Below are 16,944 nucleotides of genomic sequence, written 5' to 3' on the forward strand. Positions count from 1 at the left end.
GTCACTCAACGAGCAATATGGTAGTTTCAAAATCAACTGATGCTAAATGGAATTAAAAAAAGGGGCAACTTCATACATATCCAATCAACAATCAAGAACAGTAGATTAAGCATTACGAAAAACTGTATGCCGCCAAATCTTTTAAATGACAATTAATTACAATTAGCAAGTCACAAACTCCACAAGAACATAGCATCAGAGCTTAGCAAGTAGATTTTTCAGGGGTCATCCAGCAGAAACATCTAAACATAAACCACCATAGACAATTTAATGGATGCCAATTTGTTATTAATATTGGAACTCAAATCAATTCTCAGATTTTAAAATTACATAAAGAGCAATGCTGCAGCCCTTACATAAGTAATTTTACCTTTCACCATGCTACAAAACGGTATCACTGCAAAACTTTCTTAGATTTCCTCCTCATTGGATGTAAATTACAAGAAAAGATTGAGATCTGTTGAGATGGCAGAATACAGCCAATGACAATGCTAATCGTACAACAGAGCAACCAGCTTAAGCACTTCCTTCTCAAGCACCTTAACTCAGTTGCTCAAAAATAATTTTTTGATCCATCCCTGCTCTGCAGCAGGGGCAAAGGCATTCCCACTCTCAAACCCATAATTTCATCTTGAAAGGGACAGAGCTTTATTGGACTAGGCACCATCTGGTTCATATCAGTAATGGAAAAGAACTGGGAGCTTCAATGAGTGATCATCATTTGTCAAGCACATTGAACCAGAACAGATCTAATCACAGCTTCAGGATAAGCAAATTATTGTAGGGTATTCATTCTTCAAACGAATGCAAACAAATTTTTTCCAGCAGCAATGGCCAATCTTCACCAAGCTGCTGGGGATTTAGCTCCATTGCCACTTTGAAATCAAGCAAAGATACTGAGCACCGCTGCCTCTGTTCCAGCAAAACTTCTGTGGGCCCAGAGCTACTCTGCATATGCAAGTGATTACTTGGCCATATACCATTAATATACTTGCCTTGAGGCTGCTGCTTGTGGGGAGATTGCTTTCTCAATTCATGTGTAGACCTTGACCCCACCAGATCAACACATGATCTAACCAGTTTCTTCAAGTATACATCCAACATGTTATTCAACATACTAGCACATTCCACAGAAACACCACCAAGGCCCTGCACTGCTGCAATCTGCTCCATACGTTTCTTCAATATCTCAGTATCATACAAACTGCCACTGTCATAGTAGCTAATGAAGTCGCCGTTGCCTGCCACTGGCAGAGCTTTGTTGGCCCCACCAACACTAGCTGAGCAAAATGGAATCCCAAGTGGTGCAAGCAGAGGACTTCTAGAGAGATTAATGTGGTTAGCTTGCTCCACCTCCTCCCCATCTTCAATAATGGCTCCTTCAGTCTGATCTTTACTAGGCACCCTTGGTTTTTCTGTGGATCGCACCAAAACTTCTCTTTCAATTTCGGACTGCTCAGCAACTGCTTGAAGATGTTGCAATGGTCTCTGATAATCATATGGAGTCAAATCCCCATTTTCCATACACAATTTATTGCCATTATCTTCCTTACCCATTGATTGATGTGAGACACTCTCACCTTTTCCATTTGGCCCCAGCGGGCTGGGCCTATCCCTGAGTTTTCTATCCCGTATTCCAGACCTAACCTTTCGTGGGGATGACACTGGCAAAATCCCATTTGACCAAATAGCCATATTTGGATTCTGGTTGGGAACAAGGAATCCAGTTGGTTCATGTCCATCTTCTCTTCTAGGAGAACTTTTCACAGTTTGTATCAAAGATTTCGTGGGACCCGCTTCATGAACTGGTGGCAGAATCTTAGCCTGAAATGCATTTTTCAAGATTGAACGTATCAACTGATTATGCAGTGGCAGATTATCCCTTCCCATAATGCGGTAACATGACTTATCGAACTCACTTTTACTAAGCTTCTGACTTAAAAACCTACTCAAATTATAAAAATACCTTTTTGACCTCTCAGCTCCAATCTTCTTCACTATCTGAGATTTCAATTCACCTAAATCGATTCTGGAACACTGCTGGGTTTGCATTGCTCAATAAGCGGATTCCTACACCATTCACAAAACTACAAAACCATTGAAACCTGTTTCCACCCCAATTTACGGCTTTCTCCAACACCAAACAAATCCAAATTCAAAAATCGCATACCATATAATGCAAATCAAACTCTCAACCTCTGCATATTGAGAGTAAAACAGCAAACGCGAGATCCTAGAGGAAAAGAAATTAAAAACTCAGAATTCCCAAGGTAGATAGAGTTATTTCAGTTTCCAAACATCCCTAAATTGACCCACCGAAAACCAATACAATGCAAACCCAAATCTCATATTGGCAGAAACAAAACCCTAGGGATCAAGCTCCACTTGAGTGGTAAATAGAAACCCCACTAAACTAAAGCCGAATGCAAAGAACAAATCAAAACCCTAGAGTTGGAATCACTGAACTTGAAAGAAAGAACAGCACGTCGTCTCAAGCGGAACGGCACGAACCGAAAATAAAAGTCACTGCAGCAATTAAAACAACAAAGGCATATTTTTACACGCAATAAAAAAAAATAAAAAGTTGGGAATTGGAAAATTGAAGTTGAAGGAAAGAGATCAGTGGAGTTGGAAAGATAGGAGTTGAGAATAGAGCAAGAATTGCATAGCAAAAAGCACAATGAAGAGCGAAAAAGAAGCCCCAGAGTAATGAAAACAAAAAGGTTAAAAGATTGATAGAGGGCTGACCTTAGACAACTTGCCTGACCAATTGCAGAGAAATCGAACGACACTCAGTTGTTGGTTGGGGTTGGATTGTTAGCATCCTCGATTCATTTTTGCTCCATCTCTCGATTTTTTATTTCCTTCCTTTTATTTTAATATATAATTTTGTGTGTCTATTTAGAGCGCCCTTTTTCATTTCGAGCTTTCCCTTCCTCTTGATTTGCTATTATTTCAGCTTCGCTTTGTTGTGTTAGCTCAACCGCTCGCTCGTTCGCTTGCTGCTGTTACTTCAGGTTTTTTTTTTCTTTCTCACTTTTTCATTTTTATAGCATTTCGTATCGTTTTCGACCAAAATTATCCTGGCGGTAATTTTATTATTAAAATAATTTTATTGTTCTGTGATTTATTTACTAATAATTATTAATTTTAAAGAATTAAAGATTATATTTTTAGATTATTAGAAGCCAAATATTATTTTATTTGAGTGTATGAAAATAATCATACTTATGATAATAATAACAAAAATAACTATTCATATTATAATAGTTACATAAATTAATGATTTTAATATTATTTAAAAATAATAATTTATAAAATATCAATAATATTTTATTTACTTTATTTAAAAATATAATTAAATTATTAAATTAATACATATATTTATTCATTCATGGATACACTACTTTTATAATACAAATTATGTAAAAAATTGTATTATATATAAAACATTAAAAAAGTTAAAAGAAAACATACAAATTATTTTTGAACTTATTATAAAAAATATTAATTTGAAAATATAAAAATTTATAATATTAAATAATTATATTTCAAAATTTTTTTTTAATTCACATGTTAAATGTATAATATTGACTATCGTTAATTTTATATATCACTTCATATCAACATTAAAAGTTTCTCATTTTGGATAGGATTAGATCACCTTTAAATGTAGTGATTTGATTATTCTTAATATTTCAATATCATCACCATGTAAAATTATTGAATACTTGTTGTTGTAGATATTTTGGACTTTAAGGGTAAAATAGTTTTCTACTAACTCGAAGATATTTTGAGGCTTATAGGGTATTTTAGTCTTTGGCCAACCTAGCGTGGCAAAACCATTAAGTGAGAAACTTATCTCATGCTCGATCGAGATTCTTGAAATTACATCTCCTAAGATGCTGATATGGACAACCACATCACATTTCACCTATTCCATTTGACCATAAATACATTACACTTAAATATTGGTCATGGCAAAGCCATGCTGGTTAGACCTACTACATATCAAGTCAAACTCAACTACGTTAGCTTAAGTATAAATACCTAATTTTCTCTTCTAGGTAACTCTAAGCCACTTATTTCTCTCATTTTCTTTGATTCCTTCCTTATTCTTGTTTAATCTATTCTCTTTCAATCCATTAACTTGAGTGTCAGAGCAAAAACATTGAAATCATTTCCAACCTTAGTTTTTTTTATCGTTGTTCTTTCTTTCTGGAGTTTACCCTAAATCCATTTCAGTACAAACCTAAGCTTGACTAGTATAGCTTCACAATATACCCACATTTTATTATTACCTTGGTATTGGGTAACTTTATCAAAAAGGTTAAAATGCTCAATCGTATATTAGAAATGAAGATAAAAAATATTATGGAGCTTCTCCAAATGCAAAGGTGAGCACAAGTTAGGTCACATCTTAAAGCACAAAATTAGCCTTCAAAGATTTCATAATATCTAAAGTGTTGGAGTAAAAGTAAAGGGGATTGCCAACTTAAGGAGGATAGGAGATAACCTCAGCATCTTGAACTATTGCACTAGAAATAACCTTGGCATTTTTAACTGTTGCACTAGGAATAACCTTGGCATCCTATTTTGTTGCATTGGTAATGCATAAACTAACATCTATCACTCTTAAAAGAGGATTAGGTAATACCTTGAGGTTTTTAATAGTTATACCTTAGGCTCATATGCTAGCATATAAACTTTCTTACTCTTCTAAAGGCATAGGTTACTTACGAAGAGACCTTAACTTTTCACCATTAATATTAATTTCATAGATAAATGCCTCATTATTAGAGGCCTTAGCCATTTCGATAGCCACCACTGTGGCTACCTTAGTACCGAAATTCATTTGACTCCTATCGAGTCTTTATTATCTCACCTAGGTTCATCTAATTTGGGAATAGAAAAAAAAGAAACAAAACTATTTGAAATAGACATGATTGCCAAAAAGAAAGGAAGATGTACTTAAATAGAAGGAAAGATAAGAAAAACTTGAAAGACTAAGTGAAGTGCTTGAATGGAAAAGGTAATTCCCTCTTCAAAGCTAAGAACGTAAAAAAATGAAGAAGAAAGCTCTTAAGTTTTTTAGAAACTCTAAAGCTAAAATGTGACAAAAAAATCATGGTGAGGAAATTTATAGCAAAAAAAAAATAAAAAGGGAAAGAGGCAAACTTACCGAGATTTTACCACTTCTTAACACATGGTAACATAAAGACCTTTCGTCTTCCCATTCTAAAAAATGTCATTTTACTTTTTTTTATCCTCAATAAATGAAACTAATGTATCTCGAGACTTTCTCTATTTAGTAAATAAGGTTAAGCCACTTTGACATCAAGAGTACCATTAATCATGATAGGTAATTAACTTAGGTAGGATTACCTTATAAGTCAACCACCTTATAATGAACCTTAACAAGTTACCTTAGTAAGCAATCAATCTACATTAGATCAACCTTGAATGAATTTACAGTAGCTTGGTTATTCACGAACTCAATGTATCTAGAAATAGGTTTATTAGGTATTGTCTAGACACAAGTTTGAATTTGGTCAAGGTAAGTTAAATATGTTGACATGACTTATCGACCTATGCATGTCAAGGTAAAACTTTCCTGCACATTTTGTGTATAGTAAACTACCTTAGCATGTAACTATTTCATATCAAATTAGTCTTGAAAGAATTAGTTAAGGGCATTTTATAGTCAAAAGGGCATGATGGACCCTTCCAGTAAGAGAGTTACTCATCATCAAACTAGAGTTATTTTGGTAATTAGGTTTGAGTTAACGTGGTAGATCGACTCGATTCTCGAGTCCATGTCAGCTCAACTTGCATGACATCCCACCTAACAACATGTGAATATGCTGATTTATCATTCAACCTTTAGACTTTCCCTTACCATACAGATCGGGTTAACCTTGTTAGCCTTAAACTTGACTCTTAGAGCTCAAATCACCCAGATTTAGACATCTTCCCTTTTAAATAAAGATATCCCTTCTCATTTTAGGTTTAGGGATCCCAATAAACATCATATTCCCAATTTCTCATTTCAACCATAGAGTTAACTCTTTGCTTTTTTACTGACCTTGTACATATGGTTTTAAGTTTTTACCCTTCTTATCAAGCTTAGCACTAAAACTTTTTGGCATGCCAAGTAAGAAGAAATCACTTAGCTGAGCTTATAATGCCTCCAAAGAAGAGAGTCAATGAAGAAGGAGATAATCATGCTATAGTTGAGATCGACACTAAGCTTAACCAACCCAATTAGAATTGATCTATGCAAGCCACACTCACAATGAAATATTTTAAAGCTCTAACACAACAACTATAATCGCTCAAAGAACTTATTCAAAACATAATACCTCCCAAAATTTCTAAGGAACTAATAGCCATTGCCCCATGAAACCTTTAAAAACAAAAGCTAACCAACAATGATAGTGCGATTGGTTATTGGCCCTAAAAGAAAATGAAACTTTAAAGAGTTATTATCCCAATAACACCCAAGCCTAAACCACCCAAAAATCCAACCAAGCCACTTTGAAACAACAAACAAACATAGATTTAAAAGCTCAAAGGGAGGCCATGAAAAATGAATTCAAAAACAAAACCTCTGTATTTGATGATGAGCTTAAGCTCATAGAGACCTTACCTTTTACAAAGGAAATAGACCAAGCTCTCCCATAAAGGGCTTCAAGATGCCTCATATTATTGAAACTTACGATGGCATTACTAACCCCTTTAGTTATCTTGAACTTTTTAGGACAAACATGCTGATACATAAGGCTGATGAACCATTGATATACAAAAGATTATAATAACATTTAAAGAGGTGGTTCGATCTTGGTATTCCACTATTGAGCAACGTTAATCTTTTTTTTTTCAAATAGTTTGGTCACTCATTCTTTACACACTTTATAAATAGTCATCGGACAAAGAAAACAACTTTATGCTTGATGTTTGTCAAACAAGATCAAGGAGAATATTTGAAAGCATACATTTTAATGCTAAGGTTTTTCAAGTCAAAGACTTATAGCAAGTTATGGCTATTGCTGCCTTAACAAGTGGGCTTGACAACAAAGAATTTCAAGCTATTTCACTTTCTCTAGGATGCTTAAAAACTTTAACTTACCTATTTCTAAGAACAGAGAAATACATCAATGTAAAAGCTATAATAAGAAGTAGTCCACGTAAGAAAAGACATCCCCCCACCTCAACAAGAAAAAAAGGGCAAAGAAATTGAAAATTCCATGAGAGGGAATAAATTTACTGAATGGTACCTTAAGGTAAGAAGCTTAAGCAAAAGATACAATAATTATACTACACTTAATACCTCTAAAGAAAGAATTTTAATGTAAATAGAAAAGGACCTTAAGATCAGATCTAGAGAAAAAGATTTTGATGTAAATAGAAAATAACCCTAAGATCAAATGTCCTAAGTTATTGAGATGGAATAACAGATAAGATCCAACCAAGAGGTATGATTTCCATAGAGACCAAGGCTACAACATTAAAGATTGTATTGACTTGATGAATGGGATTAAGAACTTGATCAAAAGAGGTCAGCTGAAATAGATTTGTGGATAACAAAAGACCAGGGCAGAACAAAATGAATTGACTAAAAAATAACCAAAAAAGAATTAAGAGAACATGATAATAGGTGATGACTGAAGCAACATCGATCATAGGCCTGCCTAAAGAGGCAAACAAGAAGATGATATAGATACCAGCCCATTACGAAAGACAATCAATGTAATTACTAGTGGGACCTTGGCATCAGCCAAAAAGAAGTTTGATTTAGGAATAGTGATGGCATTGGATCCATAATCGAGAAGTAGAAATGTTGGATAAGTTGATCTCATTTAGCTCAAAAAATCTAGATGAAATTCAATTTCCCTATAATGATACCATAGTTATAAAAGACGCCGTGTATAATCATGTAGTGAAAAGAATACTTTTTTATAATGGGAACTCGACTGGCATCCTCTACCATTCGACTATGGTACTATGGTCAAATAGGAAATATTAAAGACATGTTGAGGTCATTTACCATCACTCTGATTAGTTTTAAGAATAAGTAAGTACTTATAAGAGGTATTATTCAGCTACCAATTACTTTAGGGACTAAGCCTAAAATAATCACTTTGATCATTGAATTCATGATGGTAGACATCCTTTCAGCATACAACATAATATTAGGTAGGTTGAGCTAATATGCTATAAGAGTTGTAAGGTCAATTGCTTATCTTAAAATCAAATTCTCCACTCATAATAGGATATGAGAGGTTAGAAAAGACCAATCGTTACCAAACAATGCTATGTAACTACCATGAAAATGAAAATTAGGAAACTAACAACTTTAAGCTCAACCACCATTGAGGATATAAAGACAAGGAAGACATTGAGGTTAGAGTAATGAAGGAAAAAAATCAACTTAAGGTTAAAAGGATAATAGCTGACCAAAAAGTAAGAAGGAAATTAATGCTCTTTTAAAAGCTAAAGACCTAAAAAAGCTTTTAAGCTTAAAATTGTAGATAACATCTTCATAAAAGGTTGAGTTATTAAGCAAGCAGCGAATTGAAAAGCATTATAAATACATTATGACAATTTAAAGAGATATTTTTTAGCGTGGCTCATAGTTAGCATTTTAATGTATCTTTTTTCTTTTTTCATTATTTAAGCACTACTTATCCAAAATCAGTAAGCTAAATTTATGTTGGGCACTATCCTTTTGTAGGATTCAATCTCGACCTAAATGAACAAAAATAAATTATTGATCAAAAACCTGAAATTGATCTTACTTGACCTAGCCCAGCCAAAGATCTCATGCTCGTTCATTTTTTTTAAAACCAACGAGAAAATTGCAAGTAGATCGGCCCTAAGCTTGACTAGAAAGAAAAATTAATTCAGTTACTTAGAAACAATGTTGATATCTTGGCATGGACCTCATTAGATATGCTTAGCATAGATTTTTCAATAATGGTGCATAGGTTGAACACTGACCCAAACATAACATTAGTTTGAGAAGAAAAAATGTTTCACCTTTGAAAGGCAGAAAGTAATAAAGGAAGAATTGATAAGCTACTAAAAGTTGGGCTCATTAAGAGGCCTATTACCTTGAATGGATAGTTAATAAAGTTATGGTAAAGAAACATAATGAAAATGAAATATGTGTGTTGACTTTTATTTACCTAAATAAAGCTTACCTTGAGGACAACTTTCTTTTACTAAACATGATCGGTTGGTAGATGATAATGTTGAGCACAATCTCTTTAGTTTTAAGGATGCGCACTCTAGCTATAATCATGTTAGTCTGTTGAAAAATGATGAAGAAAAGACATCTTTAGGGATAGAGAAGGGTTTCTATTGCTATAAGGTGATGCCATTTGGTTTGAAGTATGTAGGCATAATTTATCAGAGGTTTGTTAATAAAATATTTAAGGATTAGATCGGCTATAACATGAAAGTGTATGTGGATGACATGAAAGTTCAAAGTAAGAGCATGGACAAACATTTAAAGGATTTGGAAGAAACTGTCAATACCTTACAAAGGTTTAACATGAAGTTTAATCCAAGTAAATATGCCTTCAGAGTCATATTGGGCAAGTTTTCAGGTTTCAATAAAAAAATTGGCTTATCCAATAGTAACATTGGCTAGGAAGTTAAAACCATATTTCTAATCACATACTATAAATGTGCTAATTGACCAACCTAAAGGGAATTATGTATCAATATATAGAGTTAAAGTAGTAGAATTTTAAAAAAAATTTAATTCTCTAAAGTTAAGATCAATAAATTAGATCATACAAACAATATATGTACAAAACATTCATAGTTTCAGCTAAGGGTGTTACCTTGAATGCCAAAATTCCTTTGGTTCAATTTGGTGACCTTCCAAATAGTTTCCTAAGCTAATAAGTTGCCCAAGTGTTCAACCTATAATGGTAATCCACACAAACGCTTATGAAAAAACCTTCTCTAAGGTATGGTAGAACTCAAAACTACACTCTATCTAGTGAGTGTTTGCAAGACCTTTTATATTTTTTCAAGTTTTGCTTAGACTTTCTTAGCTGGTTTTTACCTTAAGTGAAACTTGCTAATTGCTAACAAGAATTGTACAAAAAAGGTAGCGGCTTGATGTTTCTTTTATAAAAGAAGTATTTGACTGCATTAGGTTTAATGCATGAAATGCATATTTTCATAATTAACTCTATACTAGTCGAATGCAACAAAATAAGGAAAAACTCTTTCTCTTATTTTATTTCTTTTAAATTTGATCATATCAAATTCAAATTAAGTCCAACTTAATTTGTCCTAATTTTAATATTTCACAATTATCCTATTATATGTGACCCATTAGGTTTTTTAGCATGTCAGTAATAAATACAAGCATTGTGAGCCTTAGTATTTTTTTATGGATGAAACAAACTTTTTGTTTTCATCACTAATTCTCTAGTTAACCAATCTTATATTTATAAATCATGATCAATACCAGCTTCATTGCCATGACCCCTAATTCTAAAGAAAAGTCACTATGGCTTGATAGCCTATCTGTGAATGGTTTTAGTGTATAATTAATATCCTTTCATCATATAGTATCTCAATTTGAATGTTGAGTATGGTTTAGCATCTACTCAATCTTGTTCAACCATATTAAGTTTTGTCTTTAACATTAACTCACAAATAAGCTTTAGAATAATTTTAAACCCTTATTTCACTTTAGCCAAATATTTATCAAGTTAATTTAATCAAGAATAGTTAAAATGTTCTTTTGATCACATAAACTGATGAATCATATCTTGATTACTTCATGCATCTTCATATGCCTCATATTATACCTAACAATACTTGACTAGATCATTATTGGTTAAAATCATAAGTAAAGTTAAAGTATAACATTCATCATAAAAGATCATAAGTAATTTCAAGTTAAATAATCACTTATACAACCATCACACGAGAATGTGGTTATAGATACTATGTGAATTACCATATAGCATTTTTATATTAAGTCATGTTTAGTGAACTTGTTCTTGTAATATGTTAGCTCAAGTTTCTCAAATTTTAACCTATAAGATCGATTGCTTGCTTCATAAGTAAGAGTATAATCATGTGCTAGTTTTAACAACTTTTATCAATGTCTTCTTATTGATAAAGCATCGACTGAGGACTATTTTGGAATATATAGTTTTTATACAATGATGATCTCATGATTACAATCTCATTTTAATTTTTTTATAAAGCTTTTTTATATTTTGAGAACCTTATTATGTAAGTATTAACATTGAAATACATGTAAACAAGCTTAATAATAAATAATAAGACCTTTATAAGATATTAAATATCATAGTACTACAAATATGATAATGTTTTAGCTAAAATATGATTTGACCTGAAAGCTAAATATTAACAATCTTTCACTTGCATTAAAGCCAATCTTTCATATATTTAATACCATTTTTGACAACCTATTTATCAAGTTTTTGTTGGTACATAACTTTAGTAAGAGGATCAGTAATGTTATCTTTAGTGGGTACTTGTTTAATTTTAACATCATTTATAGAAACAAAATCTCTAATGAGTTGATATCACCTTAATATGTGTTTGGATCTTCGATGATACCTTGGTTCCTCAGCTTGAGCAATTACTCCATTATTGTCACAACACTTAGTTTAGTTATAAACGTTTTGATCGGGTAGCCTCTTTTACAACATCGATGCAAAAATGTATTCAATTTTGGTTGTAAAGTCTATAGTTGTACTTTGTTTGAAACTTTTTCAACTTATTACTCCATTCAAAGTAAAAACATAGCCACTTTGAGACTTGTTATCATCCTTGTCGGATTGAAAGCTTGCATCATAATACCCTTCAACTAAAAGTTTGGCTCCATCATAGACAAGAGACACATCTTTAGTTCTTTTCTAGTACTTAAGGATTGTTTTCATAGCCCTTCAATAACATTCACCTAGATTTGCTTAATATCTGCTTGGTATGCTTAAAGCATATGAGATATCAGGCATTATGCATAGTATTGCATACATAATGGATCAAATTGTCAAAGTATATGAAACCTTGTTCATGCTATCTTTTTCAATTTGTGTCATAGGACATATGTCTTTAAAAAGATTTATGCCATTTTCAGGAATCCTTTTTTGGATTCTTTCATGCTAAATGTCTTTAGCACTTTGTCTATGTATTTAAATTATAAAAGATCAAGCAACTTCTTTGATCTATCTTTATAGATCTTTATGCCCAACACATATGTTGATTTTCTCAAATGCTTCGTGAAGAACGTGTTTGATAGCTAAATCTAGGTAGATTGTAGCATGGGTATATCATTTCTTATAAACAATATGTCATCCACATATAGCACTATGAAATGATTGCACTCCCATTTGTCTTCTTGTATACACAAAGTTCATCTATGTTTTTGATGAATCCAAATTCTATAATTGCTTTTTCAAAATGAATGTTCCAACTCCTCGATGCTTGCTTAAGTACATAGATAGAACTTTAATACTTACACACCATGCTTTTATTTTTCTTAAATTCAAAACTTTCAGGTTATGCCATGTACACATCCACTTGTAAATTCCCATTAAGTAATGTTATTTTAACATTCATTTGCCATATCTCATAGTCATGGTATGTGACAATAGCAAGCAAATTTTTAATGGATTTTTAACATGGTCACTAGTGAAAAGGTTTCATCAAAATCAACTAGTTATTTTTTATTATACTTTTTTGTAACCAACTTGGCTTTGTACATTTGTAAATTGCCATCCATGTTTGTTTTCTTCATGAAAACTCACTTGCACCCTATGGGTTTTATCCCTTTTGGGTGGTTTCACCAAAGTCCATACTTGGTTTGCATACATGGATTCCATTTTAGATTTCATGGCCTCATACTATTTTTCAAAATCAATGTCCATCATTATTTTTTAATAGGTGGTAGGATCATCATCTATGATCAACTAATCCTTGTACATGAGAAATCCATATCTTTTAGGAGCTTTGCGAGTCTTGTTTGACCTATCAAGTTTTATTGTACTTTAAACTTTTGGTTGCATATATGATGCGTTAGACATTGGCTCAAGTTGCACCATTGTGTCAATTTGTGTTTCTTAAATCAAGTTCTATTTTACTCCCATTGTTTTCTTTAAGGATAAGCTCTTTTTCTAAGAAGACATGTTTAGAAATAAACATTTTTTGTTCCTTAGAGTTGTAGAAATAATATCTAGTAGTTTCCTTTGTGATAGCACTAAAATTTATAAAGTTTTACAAGTTCAATTTGGTTGAAAACTTTGAAAATTTACTTGAATTTGGTGAATTTAATGTTTGTTTTCTTGATTTTTAAGTTTTTTTACTTAGAATAAAATTTATATTCTTTTTCATGCACAGTCCATGGAAGATTAAGACAAGATCTATTCTTATAATATTCGACCATACAAGATGAAGATGTAATCGAATTCTAATTTAAGTAGGTTCCTAAATTTCACTTGAAGTAGGAATCCTAATGAAACTTAGACATTTATAAATATTCAGCTTTCCTAAATCCAAAACAACTTTTACATGCATGTGTGATAATTGAAAACTTTTAATTAAGGAAGGACTCTATGAAGCATTTGGTCAAAGGAGTTTTTATTCAACCATGAATCTTTTGATCATTATTCAAAGAGTTTTATTTCAAGAAAGACTTTTACAAGATTAATTTTAAGAGTTTGGACTATAAGCAAACACATGGTCTTGATAAACCATGTTTAGCTTAATCTCTCTTAAAGAATACAAGATCAATCATGCAATGTAAATGGATGGATAAAATCATTCCAAGAAAACCCATTCAGCCAAGATTCTCCAAGACTGAAGAACCCTATCTGGTCATGCTTTTTTGAAGATCAAGATGAGCTTTATCATGTAGACTTTGGATAAAACTCTTACAATCCAAATCCCTTCAATAACCAAAAGTTTAATCTATAAATAAGGAGTTTCACTCTTGTATTTCACATCCCACTACATTCCATTCCTTTATTTTTCTCTTTTCTTTTAGATTTTTCTTAGTTTTTTTTATAGTTTGGCTAAGGTGACAGTCACAGCTAAAATTGTTTCTAAATTCTTTTTAATATTCAATTTTCTTTTATTCAAGATCTAGTTTCTTAAAGCTTTCTTTGTTTACTAGTTTTGGATTTCAAAATTGTTTTATAGATTATAAGTTTTGGCCATAATTCTTTTCTTCAATACAAGTTTTGATTTTATGTAATTTTTGTTTAATTGTTTCTCTATGCTTTTACTATATTTGACCTTTACAAATCTTTGCTATTTCAAGTTTCATTCTTTGCTTTTTTAGATCTAGTTCTATTCAGCCTAATCTAAGATTTCCAAAGTGAAAGTTGGATATTGAGATCTTGGCTAATATTATTCTTTACATGTTTTTTCTTTATTTCCAATTGCAACTCAAATAAATCTTTCTATTTGTTTAGATATAAGGAGTTAGTTTGTCGACTTTGGTATTTAAATCCTCCCAACAATTGAATTTAGTTATCCTTGTGGAACGATACTCTACTTCCATCACTTTATTACTTGATTATGATCTGTGCACTTGCAAGCATTATAAAAAGTAGCAATCAAGTTTTTGGCATCATTGCCTAAGATTATAGGGGTGTTTGATTCAATATCAATAAAGATTTTCTACTCCCTTGCAATCTAAACATTTACTTTTATTTGTTTTAAATTGTTTGATCTTTTTCTTTGTTTTTATGTGCAAATCTAGAAGTGTTAACCTTGTTCTACTTGACAAAGAAGTCGAAAGAACTTTTAGACAATTGAGGAGAAAACAAACAACACCACCTACACCAATTCAAATGGCGAATGCAAACAATGAAGGTTATATGACATTGAAGGATTATACTATCCCTAATGCTGATGGTTTCATCCATCCATAAAAAAGCTAACCATAAAAGCAAATAATTTCAAAATCAAGCCTTCTATTATTCAAATGGTCCAAACTTCTGTATAGTTTGGAAGGTTAACAAGCGATGATCCAAATCTCCACTTATCTAATGTTTTTTAAATTATGTGATACTTTTAAATATAATGGTGTTTCAGATGATGTTATTAGACTAAGACGTTTTGCCTTTTCCCTCAGGGACAAGGCAAAGAGTTGGTTGTCTTTTTTACCATTTAGATTAATTACAACTTAGGATGATTTGGTGTAAAAATTCTTTGCTAAGTTTTTTCCATATGTTAAGATAGCTAAGCTAAGGAGTGAAATAACTACTTTTATGCAATTTGAGGGTGAGAATCTTTATGATGCTTGGGAGAGATTCAAATAGCTGTTAAGAAAGTGTCCACATTATGGTTTCCCCTAATGGCTGTAAATCTAAATTTTTTACAATGGCCTCACACCATCTATGAGGACTACATTTGATTCAGCTATTGAAGGAGCCATTATGAGCAAGACTGCTAAGAAAGCATATAACTCATTGAAGAGATGGCAGCCAATAGCTACCAATGAGGTAGGGAGAAAAAGGTGCATAAAAAAACTACTGGTGTGCATGAATTTGATGCTTTTACTTCTATAAATTCATAACTAGCAAACTTAACTAAAACGATTGAAGCCTTGGGAACCCTATCCAAAACCACCCCGATCCATGCCATACAAAACCTTTTTGTCTCTTATAAAATTTGTGATGGACCTCATGCTACTAAAAAATGTCCATTTAGGATAAAAATGGTCTAGTATGCTCAACAGTCCAAGCTTTCCTACAACCTTTATAGCAATACCTATAATTCAAGCTAGAGAAACCATCCTTAACAACCCAACCATCAAGCCACCAAATAAAGCACAAACTTTCACCTGCAACCGTAACTTTTCTTGGAACAACCCAGCCATCAAGCCACCAACTAAAACACAAACTTTCACTCGCAACTGTACAACCCACCTCCAATAAAAGAAAACCAATCTTAAAGAGATGTTGACCTAGATCATACAAGTAAATGATGCAACCATTCAATGCCAAGCTGTATTAATAAAAATCCTTGAAAACCAAATAGGTCAACTAGTTCAAGCTATAGCCAATTGACCTATAGGAACCTTGCCTAGTAATACTGAATCAAACCCTAAGAAGCAAGGCAAAGAAGCATGTAATGCCATATATTCCTATGGTGAGGATGATAATTATTATTTTGATAATGATGATGATGATATGATGGATGAGCTAGTAGTGGCAAACTTACCAAATTTTGTAAAGTAACTTGAGGTGATTTTATTAGAAAGGATAATGTGATAAAGGATAAAGAGTTATTAAGGTTTGGTAGGGAAGTTCTGGACAATTTTGATCAAATGGCTTCAGAAGCTCTTAAAAACATTGAGCCATATGACAAGATGGGTGAAAACTTTGAAATTGAAGAGGATCCTGATGAATGCATTTAGGAAGAGGACCCTAAGAAGTACATTAAAAATTCACGTAAGGAAGTTGAGATGTTAATTTAAGTTGGATGAACACTTCTTGAGAGTATACAACCTAAGGTGGAGGAAGAAAGGTAAGAAAAAAAAAAAACTCAAGAAGTGAAAAGAATGAAAATGACTTTAAAGATATCTACTTAAAGGTAGACATTTAAAGTAACACCACTAACACCAAGGCCTATACTAAGAAAGCTACTTAAAGAGTTGAAAAATGCAATTGTAGTCTTGCATTTTGATATCTTCTTTTAAAAAAGCAAAAAGATCTAGGGAGTTTCACTATTTCTTGTAAAATTGGTCATTTAAAATTTGATGAAGCTCTTTGTAATCTTGGATATAGTATTAATATGATGCCTATGAATATTTTTATGAAGCTAGGATATGGCATACTAAAACCTCCAACATTCGCCATTAAATTTGCTTATAGATATACTAAGAAACCATGAGGAATGTTGGAGAATGTTTTGGTAAAAGTCAATAAGTATGAG

General features: G+C 32.2%; 1 protein-coding gene and 1 non-coding gene across 3 annotated transcripts; both read right to left on the minus strand.

Annotated features, from left to right (window-relative positions):
* Nucleotides 1–259: 259 nt before the first annotated feature.
* LOC111302831 (uncharacterized) lies at nt 260–3,021 on the minus strand. Of its 2 annotated transcripts, none has more exons than XM_022898685.2 (2): nt 2,749–3,021; nt 260–2,526 (listed from the first exon to the last, which is right to left on the minus strand). In XM_022898685.2, the coding sequence occupies exon 2, from the start codon at nt 2,050–2,052 to the stop codon at nt 790–792; it is 1,263 nt and encodes a 420-aa protein (XP_022754420.1). In that variant the 5' UTR covers nt 2,053–2,526; nt 2,749–3,021; the 3' UTR covers nt 260–789. The 2 variants fall into 2 exon arrangements, with proteins under 2 accessions (XP_022754420.1, XP_089597995.1); XM_089741869.1 differs by lacking the exon at nt 2,749–3,021 and having other exon boundaries at nt 260–1,824; nt 1,967–2,526.
* A 12,227-nt stretch (nt 3,022–15,248) lies between these two features.
* LOC149515348 (small nucleolar RNA R71) lies at nt 15,249–15,355 on the minus strand. Its single transcript, XR_016327171.1, has one exon. It is a non-coding gene; the product is annotated as a small nucleolar RNA R71 (small nucleolar RNA).
* Nucleotides 15,356–16,944: the final 1,589 nt, after the last annotated feature.

This window comes from Durio zibethinus, chromosome 13 (genome assembly GCF_047325235.1).
Source record: "Durio zibethinus cultivar Kanyao isolate XHJ-2024 chromosome 13, ASM4732523v1, whole genome shotgun sequence".
Taxonomy (NCBI): Eukaryota; Viridiplantae; Streptophyta; class Magnoliopsida; order Malvales; family Malvaceae; genus Durio; species Durio zibethinus.